Below are 21,027 nucleotides of genomic sequence, written 5' to 3'. Positions count from 1 at the left end.
ACACATAACTCGTGTGGCTGCCTTCAAGATGAATGCTGGGATCTAGTCCTGGAAGCAAGAGAAAAGCTGTCTAACAGTTTTGGATCAAAGACAGGGCATGATAAATATAAGTATAACATGGATAATCTTCAAATAACTGAACTGATTCAAAACTTCAATAAATAAATGGTATGCAGCAAAATATTAATCAGTAATAAATTGCAAGGGAGTCCAGCAAAAAAGGAACAGAATCAAAATATCATTTCCTGCAAATTAGTAAATAAAATAATATAAAGGCTTTAAGTACAGATTGGATACAAATTGTAATACAAATGAAAAGCTATAATGAGAAGGCTTAGGCATGACATATTATTCATAAACAGGCAAACATGCAGGACAGTTTGGGAATCTTTTCACACAGAGAGAAGCTGCAAAGAAAGATATGTACCCACTGGTGTTGAGAGGTAAGGACAGATAGAGACTGATATAATTGTTTTTATCCATGCAATTCTCAAAAAAAAACCCTGAAGCAATCTTTGCTTCCTTTACTCCCCACCAGCCTCATTCTCTGTTCAGTTTGGTCTTGACAGATGTTGCCAGTCTCAGTTTTAAACCCATTCCTGAATGTCCCTTCTGACTATCAAGAATTTATATTCAGCAGGACATAATTAATACGATGCTTTTAAACATGCTTTTGGCTACCTGTTGTAGATACCATTCTTTCGACAGAAGGAATTCTTTACTGAAAGGCGTCTGTTGTTGAGTTCCAATGCAGGGAATCGTCCATTGTCTAAGCTCAGGATTTCTTCATGAGCCAATGTGCCAGCTTTTGTGCTATTTCCTACAATAGGAAAATAATAGGAACATGAATTTCACAGAAGTTAACAGTTAAGTATACATTTGTTTAAACTAAGTGTGCTGACAATGAGAACAGAGCTTCTAAAAAATAAATGGCAGAATAATAACTGTTAATAGCTCACCACATTTTTGCAAAATTAATATTAATTTGATAAGAATGTTGTTAGGGAATAAAGCTGCTTAGTAATTTACACATTGTGAAAGATTTTAAAGGTATGAAGAAATAATTTTCAGACCTTGATGTTTCTGTACTTCCACCCTGCACTCAACATCTCTCGGCTGCTTCCATCGGGGAAGAATCTCAGAGCCTGCACCACCAGGTTGAGGAACAGCTTCTTCCCACGGGCAGTGAGAACGCTGACTCACACTAACCATCTGAGACTATCATACATACGAAACAATATTTATTTATTTGAAGAGATGAAATAATTGTCCTGCATTCGTATTGTTTGTCTGTCTGTGTGCTATGGCTGGTTGTGTGTCTGCATGTTTTGCACCGAGGACTGGAGAACACAGTTTCGCTGGGTTGTACTTGTACAATCAGATGATAATAAATTTGATTTGACTTCAGAAACTCCAGTAGAGCAGACACTGAATGGATTTGTTCTTAACGGAAAAGAGAAAATGTTCAGAAAAATCCCTTTATACCACTGGCACAAGTTCTTTTGAGGGAGTGTCAGATGATAATTCTAATCAATCCTGTGGGCCACTCACATAGTCTGTACTTTAACAGTTGTAAAAGTCTGATAATTCATTGTTTGACTACTACAGTAAAGTCCCTGGTATCTGGAATTCAAGCAACTGGCAGTCTCAAGCAACAGGGGAAAAAAAAATATTGAGGAAAAAAATAAAAAAATAAACAAGAATAAAATAACAGGCAAAAAAATACGCCAGTTCAAAATTGTAAAAGTAAATTTTCTCTGAAGTAACACAAACACATAAACCTTTGGTGAATGTGAGAGCAAATATTCAGCCAGCAGAGTGGCTTGGTCGGGCTTTGCTCGTAGCAGCTGTTTGAATAAAGTTGCGTTAAACAGTTACAGCGTCGACTAGGTTGATGCCACTCAACGTTGGGGTGAGTCTCTTAAAGTGTATCCCTGCTTAGTAAGAGTTACCCCAGTCAGAGGCTTTAAACATGGGGGTTTACTTATCTATGATGTTATTGTTCGTCTTTTGGGTGGCTTCATGGAGGGGGTAGAACCTGCAGAGGCAACGACGGTTAAATGTTTTCAGAGAATGTGACTGAAAATAAATTAAAATGCTCTAAGGTTTAGATATTCATGCAAGTGAAGTTTGTTCAGTGTCAGTACAGATTAGTATTTTTCTCTTTGGTCTTTTAAACTGTTCATTCTTTATGCAGGTGTGAAGCGTTGTAAGAGTAAATCTTAAGTAATCGGAAAATATATTTATCTGGCATCTACCAATCCCCTTAGGTGCCAAATACCAGGAGTTTCACTGTATTTAGAAATCTCAACGTTTCAGCATCTGGTTTTGATGCTGTGTATTGATTCTCATGCCCCTCCTTTTACTTATTTGGAGCTTGTTTACTCCTTCCCTGCCCTCACACTGAGTCTCTGGTTCCTGTAGAGGGCCTAGATTCCCATAAAATGAGGAAGCATGGGGATGGGGTAAATATTAGCACTCGAGATTATTGGTTAACCAATAGATGGCAGAGAGTTGGGATGTGGGTGTTTCTCTGGCTGGAAATCAGTGGTAAAAGGAGCACTGCAGGAGTTGGTGCTGGACCTGCAAAGATGATACACATTAACAATTTGGAAGAGGGGACTGAGTGTAATGTCGCTAAGTTTGCTGATAACACTAAATTGAGTGGAAAAGCAAAATGTAGAGAGGATACAGTGAGCATGTAGAGAAATGGGTAGATTAATTGAGTGATTGAGTACAATGTTGGTAAATGCAATATTATCCATTTTGGAAGGAAAATACTAGATTAGATTATTACTTAAATGATGAAAGATTGCAACATGCTGTTGGAAAAAGGGACTTGGAAGTCCCTGTGCATGTATCACATAAAAATTGTTTGCAGAGACAACAGGTTATCAAGAAGGTAAATGGAATGTGGGCTTTCATTGAATTCAAGAGCTGGGAGGTTCTGCTGCATCTGTACAGAGTACTGGTGAGACACATCTGGAGAACTGCATTTAGTTCTGGTCTTCTTGATTACAATACGATATACAGTAAAAACCTTGGTATCCAGAATTCAAGCAACTGGCACCCTAAAATAACCAGAAAAACAATCCATATATTACACTTGGCTGGATAGCAGCACTTAGCGGATCATGAGGCAGCAGATAAGTTTTAGTTAGGCATTGTAAAAGTCTCAAGACATGGGAAAATACACTAATCCAGCATCAACCAATCCCAGGGGTTTTCCTGTACTGGCTTTGGAGGTGGTGCAGCAGATGCTCACCAGGTGGATTCCAGAATGAAACAAGAAAGTCTGCAGATGCTGTGATTGTAATAGAAACACAAAAATGCTGGAGGAGCTCAGCAGGTTTCACGGCATCCATAAGCGGTAAAGATTATTTTTAAGCCAAATATAGACTTTATTTACAATGAATTATTTACAAAGGGAAAACTGTTCAAATTCTCTTCCCATCCTTAGTTCTGCATCCACTTTCACCCTTACCACCACTATGGCATCTTGTTGTTACTCCCCACTCTGTACTTTGAGGGGCATCCCCCTGGACTCAGCTCCTCAATGCCCAGTAATGGATTGATTCCAGACTGGGGTCCTTCCCCACAGCACCCTTATGTTGGCTGGACAAAAACCTCAGTGCGCCCCTCGGCGTGTACTCCTTCAGCCTGGAATGTGCCATTCGGCAGTGTTCCCTCACCAACATCTCCATGTGTTGAAAGACCAACAGGTTTCGGGCAGACCAAAGGGCGACCTTTACCGAGTTGATGGACTTCCAGCAGTTCTAGATGTCTGACTCCGTGTGCACCCCCATGAACAGCCCATAAATCAGAGAGTCCTTTGGCACACTGCTGCTGGGAACGATCCATACAAGGACCCTTGCATCCTTCACACACTCTGAATGAATCTAGAATACTGGGGATACAATAATTACATTTACCTGCAAAAAGTACTTGCAGAGTTTATTTCAAATATGAAACAATTATTAAAAAAATTGAAACAAACCAAGCATGCCTCCCAACCGTCCCCAACTTGAGTGTAACTCGTTCAATGTTTTGACAATTGAAGAATGCAGTCTCAAAGTATATCTGGGAAACACCATCAAAAGCCCCTTTTCCACTGGCACTCTGTCCCAGGAATTAACTGGAAATTTACTGGGATAGGGTCCAGTGGAAAAGGAACATTGTTTGAACGCATCAAATGACGTAATTTCACGCCAAGGATAAACTGCCTCTACCCCTACTCATCTCCACGGTGCTTGCTGATGCCGGCGTGGTGATAATCACCCGTTTCCAGTTGAAGGTTGAACACCGATCCTTGGGGATGAGTGTGGTCAATGGAAAAGCGATTAGTGTCCCAGTTAAGGGTGGCCCAGTGGAAATGGCACAAAGGGCTTCCTATCCCAGGACACTGCATGGCCAATTAAATGGACGCTGGTGGGAAAAGGGGCAAAAGAGAAACCAACAAGTTTGCAATTCTTGCTGAAGTCTCAAATACACTGAGATAAGCTTTCAGTTCAAAGCAGACCTGCAATATTTGCCAGCAAGTTCCTCACATTACTTAGCTATTTCCTCTTTCAAACTGCCATCATCAGTTTAATTTTCAACAGGAGTTTTAGCTAATAGAGGATCTTAATAAATAGGTTGAAAATGTCAGAATTGGACATTTTGGTGCTTGCATTTGGCAATGGACATGGCATTTAATTTATTATATTTTAATTAAATATAATGAATATGACATTATTAATTTATTATAATTTTAATTAGGGTTAGGGTTAACTCTAACTCCCGTCTCCCACACTGATATCGCTGTACGCCTGTCTCCCCCCCATAGTGACATCTCTGTACGCCCATTTCCCCCTGCGGTAACATCTACACACTCCCCTCTCCCGTGGGGACATTTCCGCACTCCCTTGTCCCCACGGTAACATTTCCTCACTCCCATCTCCTCGCACTGACATCTCCGCACTCCCGTCTCCCTCTAGTGACATCTTCGCACTCACCTCCCCATGGTGAAATTCACCTAATTATTAACGCCAAAATGTCCAGCTCCAAATTGTCCTAGACCCTGAAAATGAATCTAGAACAGAGCTTTAATTTAACCCATGGAGAAGGAAAAGGGGGCACAGATCCAACTTCTATTATGTACCTTTTAGATTAATCTAAGTTGTTTCAACACAGAAGAAGATCAATACTTTAGGCAGAATAATGGATGGGAGGTAGAAAATTCTGGAATCATTTAAGACATAATCAGTTGTAGTAGCTGCAGAAATTCAAGGTTATAAAACTGTAAATTGATTTAACCAAGGGTAGAATAATTTTCTTCATATTTTTACACATATCAGCATCTATTTTGAAATCCACTCTTTGTCCTTATTGAGATCAAACCTCCTAAAACCTCAAATACAATCCCAAAACGTGCTTCAAATACTTTGCATATTTAAAGCCAGAATTGCACTCACTTTCATCTTCCTCAGTTGTACTCTTCTGCCAAGCTTCTGCTACTAATATTTGCCACATCTCTAAGTTTACTGATGATTGCATTGTACTGGGAAGCCCACTAAAGGGGAGAAACTTTAACTTATTTTTCACTTTGCCCACAGGGGCAGGAAGTGTGGTTATTCAAAGACTCCACTCATTTCCTTAAGAGACTTCCCTGGCAACCTTTTGCTTTGAACGATTGCCGTAATGCCAGAAAATCTTCATGACTTCCTTAGACTTTGAACAGAACTTATCTGGGTTTCATTCTTTGCCAACCTTCCCAGGTCCCTCTGACCTCAGGAAGCATTTCTTATTTTATTTTCTCCAGTCATTGGAGCATCCATCCATGCAGTGTTGCACCACTGTGATTTGTTCTTTTATAGTGGTCACCAAAATTGTACCTGCTGATCAAGAACCTGCTACAGGGAATGTAGTGTGAAACTAACACTGAGGGCTACAATTCTCTTAAATCAGTGGTTTTCAAACTTTTTTGTTCCACTCATCTATCACCTTAAGTAATCCCTAGACCAATTTTGAGGAAATGAGAAACGATCTAGTAAGTGTGGATTGGGTTGGTTTGTTTTCTGGCAAGGATGTGCTTGATAAATGGAAGGCCTTCAAAGGCGATATTTTGAGAGTCCACTCTTTCTGTTTCTTTACAGATTAAAGGCAAGGTTAACAGGTATAAGGAACCTTGGTTTTCAAAGGATAATGGGACCTGGTTAGGAAGAAGAGCGAGGTTGTATCGAAGGTATAGGCAACAAGGAGCAAATGAGTATTATAAATAATGCAGGAATAAACTTGAGGAAAATCAAGAGGGCTGAAAGAAAACACGAGGTTGCATTGGCAGACAACGTCAAGGAAAATACAAAGAGGTTCTACAGGTATATTAAGAACAAAAGGATAACAAGGGACAAGATTGTTTTTCTTGAAGATCAGAGTGGTCAGCTATCTATGGAGCCAGAAGAGATGGGGGAGATCTTAAATGGGTTTTTTTGTAATTGGCATAGAGTCAAGGGATATGAGAAAAACATGCAGTGAGGTTAGGGAGCCTATATAGATTTAAGAAGAGGAGGTGCTTGCTGTCATAATGCAAATAAATGTGGATCAATCTCCAGGTATTCCCTCAAACCTGTAATGTTCTACGGTTTTATGGTTTTCACATTTATTGAAACCATACCAATGCAAGAGCACATCATGAATGTTGCTGCTTCCAGGAGATATAGTATATTGTGAAGATACTTAAATGATTGAGAAAGATATTTATTATTTAATGGTCTGATCTTAATTAGATCTCACACTTTGACAAGTAATGTTAAATGAAAAAAATCCATTTTTTTTAGTGCTGTCATTTTTATGGGTTTTAGAAAATGACCGAGTCGAGAACCAATTAGCACAAATTATTTAAACCCTGAATCAATTAACTTTTTTAATTCAAAATGACGTCAATATATGACACTACTTATCTGAACAACCAAAACTGAGATCCTAGCTCTCAGCATCTCAAGGGAAAGGAAAGAACTACTTGAAGGGGGGCTGTTATCTGTTTGGCAGCAGAGAACATGAACATTAATTGGTGCGAACACAAAGTGTTTTTTGGTATAATGGGGATATCAAGGGATACATCTCAACAGAATGCTTAAAAGCAAGAACAGTGGAATACCCTTTGGGAAGAATCGAGGAGGGCATTTTTAAAAGAAAGTTGTGAGCCAAATGGCTACATAGGTTATCAAGTTGGAATTCTATTGAACCCTTCAGGATGTCAGTATAAACTGAAGGAAAGGAAGTGTAAATGAAAATTGGTGGTGATGCTGCGCGATTGGTGATGTGCCAGCTGGAGTTTAAATGACATGGGACAGATGGTATGGGAGTCATCTGCTGTCCTTTTTACCAATGCGGGAAAGATTAAGGTCAATGGACATGTGAAGGTAGAATAAGAAAATAATGCAAAGCTCCTACTTCTAATTTCTCCAGGCCGAATTTGATAGATTGGAATAGGTTCAAGGAGATGAAGTTAGACTGAGAAGGGATCAAGGGCATTGAAGAAACATCTATCATTTGTACTTGACAATACTCTTGAGGAGTTTTGTCATGAACCCTGGAAGAATGCCACACCTTGGTGTTTCAAAACACAACCGTCACCTTACAGTATTAAGTCAAAGTTGAAGAGATTAAGGAAGCAAGTATGTGGAACCAGATGAGTTTTCTGATTGAGCTGCTCTGTTCATTTTGTCAAGGCAGATAGCAGTAAAAAGAATCTGTGGAGATTATAAGATAACAATAAGCAAAGAAACAAATCTCTTGTTTGCTTGTAGAAGGGCTCAGGCCCGAAACATCAGTCATGTATTTCTACCTCTAATGACTGCTCCGAGACCAGCTGGGTTCCTCCAGCATTTCTTTGTGTTTTTACTACAATCTCACCATCTCCAGACTTTCATGTTTCAGTCTTGTTCGCTCAACAAGGAGAATAAATCTTCACCACCCTTCATGTGCTCATGCATGTTGGCAGAATGATGTGGACAAAGATTTGAAAGAGTACTTAACCATAAACATTCACCTTGGACTGTCCATGATAACAGACAATGGTGTCATCTATGGGCATTTTCCAAAGAAGCTTGATCGGGGGTCTGTCAGGTGTTGCAGATTACCTAAATCATGCTTTCTGGATAGACAGTAAAATAATAGGGGAGTCTGGAAGATTTGGTTGATGATGCAAAGGAGTGGGAGTAAAGTTAAGAAAAGATAAATGTATCTAGCTGTGTCTTTGGTTTAAGACAGAAACTTGACAGATTTTATCCTATTGAGAATAAGGATAAGGCCTTGATGTAAACAATGTTAAACATCAATTGGTCCTCCGAAGCAATGATTTTCTCTGAATGAAACCTGGCCAAGGATAGATATGGATTGTGCAGGTCATTTCTGAAAAATTATGTAATTATAGTGGATCAACATTCAAAACTGAGAATGAGATTTGCAACACATTTTCTTTCAGAATTACTTGTGTCAGCCAATGGGAGCTCTGACTTCACTGGTTCTCCATCCCACCCAGACCAAAATGGTTTGGTGCAAAGTGCAGATCAGATTTGAATGGCTTCACTTGCCTGGTGGCTTCCCCAATCCCAATTACCTATTGAAATGACATAAAAGTTCCGAATGTTCTTCAATATATGATGCTCCTATCTGCCTTCAATGGGCACCTCAGCCATCTCATTTCAGTGAGCCATGGAATGCTACCTCACCAGATGACCAGATGCTCTGTTTTAAGGATCCACAGTCTTATTCGTGTTAACAGAAAAAGGATGAAATATTTTCCATTCCCAATCACTGAGCAAGGATTTTTACTTGAAAGTGTACGAGGACAACAAATGAATTAAAAAAAAATGTGCTTAGCTGGTCTGCTCCTTGTTCAATAGCTTCCAAACATTCCCTATCGAGCAGTGCATAGGAAAGAAGTTAATGTTCATAGAATCATTGTCCAGGATTAGAGGAAAGACAGTTATATTTTTGAAAGAGCAAAATTAAATTGTGAGGATAGATCGACTCGTTAAATATCCTTTGAAAAAGAAATACAAAGGAAGCTTAAAAAGACTGCTATTTGCTTCCAGCAGAATGAGAAGGCCAATGTATGACCTGCTGTTGAGTCAAGAAAACCACGACTTCCGTCCTGACTAAAAATAATCTCGTGCACTTTCAAGAGTGCACCAACATTTATTTATGCACAATTCTGAAGATGCACCTGGAGTTTTAAGCGGTACCTACCAAAATGATTTATGCCCAAAGGCTATAAAAAAAAACTATTCAAAATGAACCAGACTTTTGGCAACTTTACCATTTGAAATTCAAGACTGTGAGATTATTTCATTCATCAGGATTAATACAGATAAATGAAAATATTCTGTTAATTTCAATCAGTGACAACTAATTCTGCAGTTAAAATCTGTACCTATTACACTGCCACAGCTGCGTGCACTGGACAGGCTGTAGGGACCTATTAAAGGAGTTCCCATAAAGGATCATTGACCTGAATATTGAATTCTTTTGACTATTTCCGTTTTGTATTTCCAGTAACTGCAGTTTTTGCTTCTATTCAAAGTATATTAGGCCTCTCAATGATGGCAATAAATCATCCATCAGACCAGTCAATAAATTGAGGCTCTTGAGAATATAACCACAACATCTTGTGTGGCCTTTCACTGCCAAGTTGGAAAATGATATCAACAGAAAATTTTCCTTTCCCTATGTTTGGAATTTAATTTCAATAAAACAAAATTTCTTGGTTAGTTTAAATGGTAGATATTCATTCATTGCATTATTCACTAAATTGAAATGGAATCCTCATTGCAGAATATCATCCAATGTAATGCGAAAATATAGAGAACATTTTATAACACTGATTACAGGACTGTGTTTAATTATGGTACAATCTTTGGGAAGGATGTGGAGATCATAGGTAAAACATTGCTGGAGAAACTCAGCTGGTCAAACAGTGTACTTGATGTAGCAAAGATAAAGATATACAACCAATGTTTCAGGCTTGAGCCCTTCATCAAAGTATGGACAAAATGTAGGACGGTGCCCGAACAAAATGGTGAGGGGAAGGAGCACAGTCCCAAAGGCAGGAATTAATAGGTGAATAAGGGAGGGAGGGCACACCAGCTAGCAGGGGGAGGAGGGATGGCTCTGTGAATGAAAAGGGTGGAGCTGGAGGAAAGAAGACAAAGGGCACTCTTGATATTGGATGGCATTAACATCGACTTAATGGGAAGCAAAAGAAAAATCACAAACTCTTTTAGGTGCACAATTCAACAATGAATCTAGGAGTAACGAGAGTCCAATTATAGGGAACTTACCTGTCTGAAGAGAAACGGAAATAATACCATTCATACTGAACCATCCATAAATTTGCCATGATGACAAGTTCATTATAAGGGTACCAGAGCAAGCACATATATTCTAAAAAGGAAGTACTCAAAAGCTGCCAAATCACTGCGGGCAAGGTCACATTAACTTGCTTCTCCTAAGATTCAATTAATTTTTCTGATATTTTACCTGAGCCATGGTGATTTGGCCAGTGCAATGTTAAATTTAGATATACAGCACGGTAACAGGCCCTTTCGGCCCACAAGCCCATGCTGCCCAATTACACTCAATTAGCCGACAGCCCCTGTATGTTTTGAATGGTGGGAGGAAACCCCTGTGGGCATAGGGAGAATGAACAAACTCCTTACAGACAGCACCATATTCAGACCGTGTTCACTGGTGCTGTAACAATGTGGCGCTAACCACTACACTGCTATGTTGATGGCACAAAATCAAAATAGTGCAGATGCTGGACCTCTGAAATAAAAGCAGAAACTGGTGGAAATGCTCAGCAGGTCTGGCAACTTTGTGGCAAGAATAAAAGAGTTAACATTGGAAGATTTTTCTCTTCTTATAACTTTTTAGAGGTTTGGGTAAAGTGTTTCCATAACATCAATTAACAATAGCAGGAGACTGAAATGTGCTGACTACCTCCACTCACTGCACAGCATACACCTCAATAATAAGAGAGTATGGAGAAGGATGCAAGGGTCATCCCCAGCAGCAGCATGACACAGGATTCTCTGGTCTATGGGCTGTTCCCGGGGACGCACACAGAGTCAAACATCCAGAACAGCTGGAAGTCCATCAACTCGGTGAAAGATGCCCTTTGGTCTGCCCGAAACCTGTTGCTCTTTCAGCGCAAGGAGATGTCAGTGAGGCAACGTTGCCGACTTGCACATTCCAGGCTGAAGGAGTATGTGCTGAGGGACATACTGAGGGTTGGTGCAGCCAATGCAAGGATGCTGTGGGGAAGAACCACAGTCTAGAGTTCTTCCATTACCAGGCATTAAGGGGTTGAGATTGAAGGGAAGCCTGTCAAACAACAGGGGGGGGGGGGGGGGGGGAGAGAGTAATGACAAGATGGCAATGGTGTAAATGGAAATGAATGCAACGATGGACTGTGATGAAAACATCTGGGTATGAAACTAAGGGTTGGAAGAGACTTTGAATGGTTTTCCCTTTGTAAATAATTTATTGTGAATAAAGTCTATTTTTGGTCAAAAATTTTTTTATGACATAACCTATTGTGCAAGCATCCAAAGTTTTTAGGAGACAAAAGGAAATAGAAGAAACGGACAAAAAAAACCAACCGTGAAAGGTAAGAGCAGTCATCCTTTCCAACCTGCTGATTATTTTACCTGATGGTATTCAGGGTCGGCGCCAAAGGGAGGAGGGGCATCTGAGGGCATTTCCCCCCCAAACGAGATACTGTTCCCTCCATACGGTCACAGCCATTGTTCGCCATCAGACCCACCCCATCCTCTCCCGCGTCACTTACGAGTAGCTTGACACATGCGAGCAACTCTCCACTCCGCCTCCGGCCGCGTGTGTCAGGCGTCAGTAGCATCTCCTGATGCTTGACGGAATAAAAGGTGAGGCTTAATGTCCTATGTCAGAGGGGCGGATGATGTCAAGGACAGGTAGGTCCCGGCTAGCATCCCACCCACTGAATGAGCCCTCCCAACATGCTAATGCCACCCCCACCCCCCCACAACGTTTGTTCTGGCACCGACCCTGACAGTATTTTTTCAGTGCGGGATGTGCCCTCGAAATTTGCATTAAAAAGTTCTGAAGGAAAGCATTTATGCCTTTAATGCTCAACTTAAGACCAGGAGAATCATTACTTCGAATTTCTAATGAGAACTTGGCAATCATTCATCCATGTACCATTTATCTTCTTTATTTTTATTCATGTCCAGTGCACAAAAACACTGGAGAAACCCAACAGGTCATGTTTCTCCAGCACTCTTGTGTACTGCACTAGACCCCAGCATCTGCAGAGTTTCGTGTTAACTTAGACATAATCAAGTGATATTCCCTCGATGAGATGGACTAATCACATTTCAGAGGTGTCAGGATAAGTCTTAAATTCACACATGCAGCCGGCTGAAAATAATACTCCTGAATATGATTATTTTGCAGCTGAGTTCTGTAAGAATATAAAGTTAATTAAAATGCTATTGCTGTTTGACAATGTATTTTTACACATATACAGACTCATTTCCTTCAACTGTAAATTATCTAATTTAAAATGGATTTCTGTAATCCATGATTATAACATTGAAACTGCAAAGTATGCTCTCAATTATTCTGCAGGATAGATTCCATCTACATCAGTGGCTTTCAACCTTTTTTCCCCACTTACATACTACCTTGAGAACTCCCCGACTAACTACAGAGAACCTATGGTAGAGGATGCTATTGGTATCCTGTGGCTAGTGAGGGATTACTTATGGAGGTGTATGAGTGGAAAGAACAGGTTGAGAACCACTGATCTAGGTAGTGGAATAGTTGGTCAAATGCCAAACAACGCAAGCCACTCTTTTTGAGTATTTGATTGTCTGTCAAGGTGCACGTGATTGTGGGTGATCCATCTCTCATGTGTTGATTCTTTTTTAGGAATACAGGTCCTTTGCTCAAAAAGTTTTTTTTCCACACATTGACCTCCACAGTACATGTCATAAGCTACGATGTGTCGGACCCCAGTTAACTTGATCTAAAACCGTACCTACTTTCAAGAGAGAGAGAGAATCAGGAGCGAGAATCCTGATGAATTTTTCCAACCTTAACCAAGGGACACTAAGATTTCTTGTACATCTCTTGCCTTGGCTTAAGACCACAGAATGACTCAATCCCTGCTGATTTATAATGCTCCACAACTCGTTGCGTAAACTCAAAGATATTGGAAAGCCACGGTATAAATGTCAATTATTCGATACTGTAAGATTTTAAATCTCCCCTCATCCTTGGCATATGGATCACAGAACAATATCGAAGCCCAATAGCATTTGATTATTTCTCTATGCAAAGGGTTTATTTTCCAAAGTAGCACTTTTGTTAGAGGGTTCTGCATTGTTTATTGGTTGGCTTAGTGCCTGGTACAGCTTCAATACAGAGTTCAGCCAAATTACATCATCTTGCCACAAGTGGCAGTCTGTATTAAACAGGGCACTTTGGTGATCATCAAGATTCTTCTGCCATGCACTGTAGATTATGCTTCTTCAATCTTTAGTAATGACTGTGGACTTCAATTCGGGGCCAAAATCAGCTAAATCGGATCCCATATATCCACTATCAACACAGCCAAGGATGAAAAAAAAATTGCTTCAGAACTGTCTAACTTTAAAAGCCAGGGCTAACTGAATTATTGGCTGATGTCCTCGTTTAAATTTGTTACCTCAATTCAAATGAAGTACAGCATTTATTTAAAAGAGTTATTACTTAAGTTTTCAAACATTCGGCTCATTGTAAATTACAAGATTAATTGTAAAATCAGGTTATTGGGATACTTCTGTGTGTAAATTTAAATGTTTTAAATTTTAAATTTAGATGTTTAAATTTTAAATTTAGACATACACCACAGTAACAGGCCCTTCCAGCCCATGAGCCTGCGCTGCCCAATTACAGCCAATTAACCTACAACCGCTGTACATTTTGAAGGGTGGAAGGACACCAGAGAACGCACAAACTCCTTATAAACAGCGCCGATGCAAACTCGAGTCGCTGGCGCTGTAACAGCGGTGTGCTAACCGCTTCAACAGCATTTCACTGATAGGATCAAATAGACTTGTTTTATTGTTTCAACAGCGAAGATCAGATTAATTAATTGTAATACTAATTTTACAATGTACTCACCAGACTCTGTTTTCTTGGTGTATTTTTTGCTTTGTCCACGGATTATCAGTACAAACACCAGCAGAAGAATAAAGATGAGTCCAACCAAGGCAATAACGACCAGGAACCACCACTCCTCATAAAAAGGGGTTGTGTTCTGGGCTGAAAATTTAATGAAAAACAAATCCAATATTGCAGTGAATACCACATAACGAACAGCAGAGAACAAATTTAGGTTGTTTGACTGTGTGATAACACAGAGGAAAACTGCAGCCTATCAGTTTGGGGGCCAGTTTGAAAATTGCTGTGACATTATATTCTGCTTCCCATATTTCATTTTGGCCTCTCATCACCAATTCAAGGAAATGAGTATGACCATAGAAGAACGGTGCTGTAGATTTAATGAAATAAAACACACATGGCTGTCAGCCCTATCAGTCAATGTGTGTATTTTCATAATTCAGGGTTGTCACAAAGGGGGGGGGGAGGGGTTGGGATGTTGTGCCCCTCCATAAAGTCGCAGCCATCACTCGCCGTCAGACCTGCCCCTAACCCCTCCCGCATCACTAGCATCTAGCTTGACGCATGCTAGCAACTCTCCACCCATCCCCGGCCGTGTGCATCAAGCGTCAGTAGCCTCTAGTGACATTTTACACAATATAAGCAGCACCCTCGACTCCTATGTCAGAGGGACGGATGGTGTTAACATTCAATAGCACCCCCCCCCCCCACCCAGCTGAGTGAGTTTATGAGCATTCCACTGTGCCCCCCTCTAACTTTCGTTCTGGTGCCGACCCTGTCCGAAATGAAATAGATGGCCAATGGGAAATCTACGCTGCAATTCTGCACCCAGTCTCTCCAAGACTTCTCTGGTTTCTGTTAAACCCCTTCCCCTTTTATTCTTCCTTCTGTTGTCTTTCCCCCAGCTCTGTTTCTCTCTGTCTCTCTCTCCCCCCATTTTCCCGTCTCCTTTCACAGAGCCAAAATCAATTCTCACCTCTCCTCTTATATCCAATTATCACCTTTTGTTGGTATGGACTCCTCCCCATCAGTATTCAGTCTTTATCCTGATGTCTTCCTATCAATATTAATTCCTAAATATTTAATTGATTCTTTTTGCCACTTAAACTTTGTCACCTGCTAATATAGGAGAAACTAATCCAGAATATTTTTTACATAAACGGAACAAAGAAGTTTTGAAAGGAGTACCAATTTTAAAACATTTATTCAAGATTTGCACGATTTATTTTTAAATTTTATATTTACAGAATTGTAATTTCTAGCAAATTTGCACACGTAAAGCCCAAACAACAAATTTTGTGACACACATTCATACCACAAACCTAATTCTGAATAAATAGAAGCTCCACCTGAGGGAATGATTAAAATTAGAGAGCTCAGATTATGCACAAAAACTGAACACATTTTGGTGGTGAATCCTGTACCTGAAACAGATGGTGAAGGGGAACTTGGTGTTCCATATCCATAATCGTTTAATGCTACTATTCGGAAATCATAGCTGACACCTTGTTTCAGGATGTCCATGCTGAAGGTGTATGATGTCACTTCTTTTGGAACATCCTTAATTAGAATATCCCACAGACCTTCATCTGGAAAACATAAAATTAATGCTGTTAAAATATCACCTCCCAATTTATTTAACTGTGCTTCTTTGCATACTTTAGAGATAAAAACAATTTTGCAATTCAAGCAATGCATGGGTAAATTTTTCTGTGATCAGTACATTTTTGCAGATATGAACTTTAAAAAAAATTCCCAAATTAATGTCAAAATAAATATGTTCTGATGTATTCAAAATTTTCAGTGGAATGAATGCAGTAAAACCCTGGCATCCGGCACCTATGGGGATTGGTAGATGCTAGAATAAAAAATAACTTTCCGGTTGCTTGAGGTTGCATGTAGCTTGATTGGAAAACTAATGGCGGGATGTATCAATTTTAAACTTCCATATCTTTTACTTATTTATTTTCATGACTTTTTTTGCTGGTTGCTGGAATTCCAGATAACATGGGTTTTACTGCACTCTTTCCAGTAACTTGGCTCAGAAACATCAAAATCCCCCTTTTTAAGAAAAGAGGTGAAGATTGTGGCCAAGAAATTGTTTCTCATTAACTCATCTGTATATTAATACTTTATTCTTTCTCACTCACAAACTCTTCATACTATGGGCTAAATTGCAGTAGCCAATTAACCAACCACCATGACATGGGAGTGTGAGAGTAATCTACAACATCTGGAGAGAACGTTCATACTCTACAGGGAGATACCTGAGAACTGGGTCCCTAGAGCTGTGCACCAGTAACATATTACCATTATACGACTTTTGCCAAGAAATGTCTGCTCTTGTGTACATTGTTTGCCTCCAGCTGAAGGAGCAGTTAGATTAAAAAAACTTTGATCCTGGAGTTTGGAGCTTGGGGAAACTCTTAAAGCAACAGAAAGGCTGCAGAGACCTGAAGCAGCAGATCCCAAGGCTTGGAAGCTGAGAGTGACTGTGCCTTGAAGTCCATGGACAAAGGAGCTCAGGCACAAAAATAATCTGCTGGAGGAAACCAGCAGGTCAAGTAGCATCAGTGGGAGAAAAAGAATGGTCAAACTTTCGGGTCATAGCTCTTTATCTGGAAAGGTCAAGAGAGGTAAAAGATCTGAAGGGTGTGTCCAAGAGGAAGGGGAGTGGTGGAGACATGAGAAGAAGTCATCGGGGGGTGGAGTAGTTATAGTAATAGAAATAGGTGTAGGCCATTCGGCCCATTGAGCCTGCTCCGCTATTCAATGATTTTGTGGCTGATCTAATGATGGGCTCATCTCCACCTCTACCTGCCTTTTCCCCATATCCCTTCATTCCCGTACTATGTAAAAATCTATACAACCTTGTCTTAAAAATATTTACTGAGGAAGCCTCCACTGCTTCTATGGGCAGATAATTCCACAGATTCACCATCCTCTGGAAAAAACAATTCATCCTCATCTCTGTCCTAAAACAATTTCTCTGAATCTTGAGGCTATGTCCCCTAGTCTCCACCACCATTGGAAACATCTTACCTTTCATAATTTTGTGCATTTCTACAAGATCCTCTCTCATTCTTCTAAATTACAGTGAATACAGTCCCAGACGACTCAAACACTCCTCAAAGGCTAACCTCCCCCCCCCCCCCACCCCCATCTCTCTTGAATTAACCTGGTGAACCTCTTCTGCATCACCTCCAAAGCCAGTACGTCCTTTTTCAAATAATGAGACCAGAACTGCATGCAGTGCTCCAGATGCAGCCTCAGCAATACTTTGTACAGTTGCAGCATAACCTCTCTGCTCCTAAACAGGTGTGGAGTCGGAGGGGGTGGAAGAAGAGCACCACATCATGCTGAGATGCGTGCGCATGGGGCAAAAATGTGGGGCTCCCAGTGAGGACAGACCACTCAGCATCGAAAAGAGGTCAGGAAAGGTGGTGACGACCCAGCAAGGTTTTGAGCTGAAGCAAGAGTGGGGTCAGAAGATGGGGAGGAAAGGGATGGAGGAGGGGGCTCTGGGAATTGGAGGAGCTCTGGGGAAAGAGGGAAGTTGAAAGGGGGAAAATGGTATTAGGGGTGGGGAGGAATTAAAGGAACAGATGAGACTATATTTAAGGAGACAGGAGGTTAATAAGCAGAAGTACAGGAGAAACTTTGCAGGTTCTGCAGCATTCATAGGAGGGAAAGATATATCACCAACATTTCGGGCCTGAGCCCTGCTGAGTAGCGCCAGCACCTTTGTGTATTAACTAAAATCACAGCATCTTCAGTCTTTCTTGTTTCACACAAATAGCAAGGGGGGGGGGGGGGGTGGAATGGTGTGTGTGTGTATGTGTGTGTGTGTGTGTGTGTGTGTGTGTGTGTGTGTGTGTGTGTGTGTGTGTGTGTGTGAGAGAGAGAGAGAGAGGAGAGAGAGAAAGAGAGAGAGACTAATCTATGCTCACAATCCAGTAACTAAAATCACAGCATCTTCAGTCTTTCTTGTTTCACACAGACAGAGAGAGAGAGAGAGACAGAGAGAGAGAGAGACAGAGAGAGAGAGAGAGAGACTAATCTATGCTCACAATCCAGTGCTTCACTGAACTAGATGAAAACTGCTGGGGGTGTTGTCTTTATCACAAGACCTGAAACTAAGTCCCATTCTAAACTCGTTAAAATGAAGAACACAAAAGCACTTTTTTGTAGAACATTAGCCTTCCTATTCTTCTGTCCTGGCCAATGTCTATCACTTTTTAATTAATCGCATTTAACAGCTTTGCTTGTCTGTGGGCCCTGCCTGTGTTTAAACTGACTACATGATGGTGAGAACACTTCTAAAGTATTTAATTGTGTGTAAATTGGTTTGGGACATTGTGAAAGAGATTGAAAGATGGTACAACTGTCAGATGTACAATCATTAAAATAATAAAAGGGGGAATCTGGTGTGGACATTTTAGATATTAATCTATCAGCAATAGTGGTTTGAATGCTTTTGTTTGTCAGCTAGCTGCGTAATGGAACAAAATTAATGTTTGCCAAATGTCTTTAAGACCAGTCAACACTCCTGCTGTATCTTGGAAAGCATTAAACACCAATCAATCGATGAAATGTTGAAGGCACCTAATCACCATTAACAGTTCAAGGAAAAGGTTTTCCAGAAAATTGCACATTTACTCAGTACGTAAGAACAAATGGGCCCAATATTTAAAGACAAAAGATGGAACAAAGTTTGCTTCCTTTCTCATGACCTTTACCATACCTTCATTTGCATAGAAAAATGATGCAAATTTAATACTTTAAAAACTGTTATTTTTTGTGTCATGTATTGTATGTTGGCCAATACCAGAATTGATTCTTGGTCTGTATTGAATTTTCTAATTTCAAATCTGGCGCAGGCAACACGACTTTAGTTGACTGGAGGCCTGTGGCTGGTGGTGCACCTCAGGGATCTGTGCTGGGACCATTGTGTTTGTTATCCATATCTATGATCTGGATGATAATGTGGTAAATTGGATCAGCAAGTTTGCAAATACTCTAGCCCCTTTCACACTTGTATCCCAGTAAATTGGTTATTCAGTGACCAGGGATAGGAATGGGGGTTTGGCCTTTCACACAAGACCACTCCTAACTAGGACATCGAACGCTTTCACACTTGCAAGGGTCTATCCCCGCCGTTTGGTCTGTTCTACCTTTAATCGGAAGTGCCTGCAATGTTGGTGCCCATTTCACACTTGCCTCATCTCAACGTCGGCAACTGCAGATGCCGGGGATTGTACTAAGGGTCGAGGCTGGCATTCCCCGACGTGAGATGACATCATCTGACGCTGGCATTGGGCAGATTTTGCTTTTGCACTTAGCACTTTAAAGGTCGATTGGCGTTTGATTCCTGGAATCGTTGGCAAGTGTGAAAGATTAAGATTGGAGACGTAGTGGACGTGAAGAAGACTTTTAAAGTTTGCAGAGGGATCTGGACCAGCTGGAAAAATGGTCTGCAAAATGGCAGATGGAATTTAATGCAGATAAGAGTGAGGTATTGCATTTTTGGAAGGACAAGGACATACACAGTAAATGGTTGGAGACTGAGGAGTGTGGTAGAACAGAGAGATGTGAAAATACAAATACACAATTCCCTGAAAGTGGCATCACAGGTGGATCACAAGGGAGCTTTTGGCACCTTGGCCTTCAGAAATCAAAGTATTCAGTATAGGAGTTGGGATGTTATGGTAAAGTTGCATGAGGTATTGGTGAGGTCAGATTGGAGTATTATGTGCGGTTTTGGTCACCTAACCACAGGAAAGCTATTAATAAGACAGAGAGAGTGCAGAGAAAATTTACGAGGATGTTGCCAGTATTTCAGGAACTGAGAGCAAAAGGGTAACAGGTTAGGACTTTATTCCTTGAAATGTAAAAGAATGAGGGGAGATTTGATTGAGGATTAGAAAATTATGAGTGGTATAGATGGAGTAAATGCACGTAGGCTTTTTCAACTGAGGTGAGGACATGGGTTATGGATGAAAGGGGAAAAGTTTGGAGGGGGAACATCACACAAAAAGTATTGGGAGCGTGGAACGAGCAGCCAAGTGAAGTGGTAAATGTGAACTCAATTTTCATACTTATGAAAAATTGGTCAGGTACATGGATAGGAGGGGTATGGAGGACTATGGACTGGGGGGCATCAGTGGGATTCGGCAGAATAATAGTTTTGTGCAGACAAGAAGGGCCTGCTTTCTATGCTGTAATGTTTTATGACCTCAAGGTGACTGGCCTGGGAAGGAAGATACACTCCTCGAATCACGCTTCAGAGCCCTCTCTGGGATCCAATCTTGCCGTGCCCCTGCTTTGTTCTGTTCTATAATACTCTTGCCTCCCTAAGTGTTTGGGTTGCTCTTTTGCAGCTGAAGACCAGATTGAAGCAGGTTTGATATTGTTGGAACCAAGGGGTTAAGTAATCATAGAAAATATGCCTATGTATTATTCATTATGTATTCATTAATCCAGTACTATGTAACTATTTTCTATTTACTTCAAGTATACTGTTTAAGGGAAATAGGAATGCAATTAAGTAACAGCCACAGTATGTAGCAAAGTTGGCTGAGTATAGTACGTGCAGAATTTGCTGTCTCCTAACACAAAAGAGAGAAAATGTATGAACCAATCTAGGAGGAATGCAAGACATGAGGAGGTGTTGAGTAGAACAGAAAACTATGGCCAGACGAGAACAAAGAGTACCATGACTGAGAATGTCGGAGACAAAGAAAATGTATAAACCAGTTCAGTAGGAAGGTTAGGGCATAAGGAGGTGTTGAGTAAGAACAGAAGGCTATGGTCAGATGAGTACAAAGAAATAATTAG

The 21,027-nt window shown here is 40.5% G+C and overlaps 1 protein-coding gene across 2 annotated transcripts in view; it reads right to left on the bottom strand.

The window, feature by feature from the left end:
• sdk2b (sidekick cell adhesion molecule 2b) overlaps positions 1-21,027 on the bottom strand; it is a 662,520-nt gene that overhangs the window by 56,581 nt on the left and 584,912 nt on the right. For both annotated transcript variants that reach the window (XM_069930148.1, XM_069930147.1), the window contains 3 exons: positions 15,615-15,779; positions 14,191-14,331; positions 682-820 (listed from right to left, as the gene is read on the bottom strand). In XM_069930148.1, the coding sequence (XP_069786249.1) occupies positions 682-820; positions 14,191-14,331; positions 15,615-15,779 (445 nt within the window). The remainder of the gene's footprint in view (positions 1-681; positions 821-14,190; positions 14,332-15,614; positions 15,780-21,027) is intronic.

This window comes from Narcine bancroftii, chromosome 3 (assembly GCF_036971445.1).
Source record: "Narcine bancroftii isolate sNarBan1 chromosome 3, sNarBan1.hap1, whole genome shotgun sequence".
Taxonomy (NCBI): domain Eukaryota; kingdom Metazoa; phylum Chordata; class Chondrichthyes; order Torpediniformes; family Narcinidae; genus Narcine; species Narcine bancroftii.
Note: the sequence above shows the minus strand (reverse complement) of the source record. Positions and strands in the feature narration are given on the sequence as shown.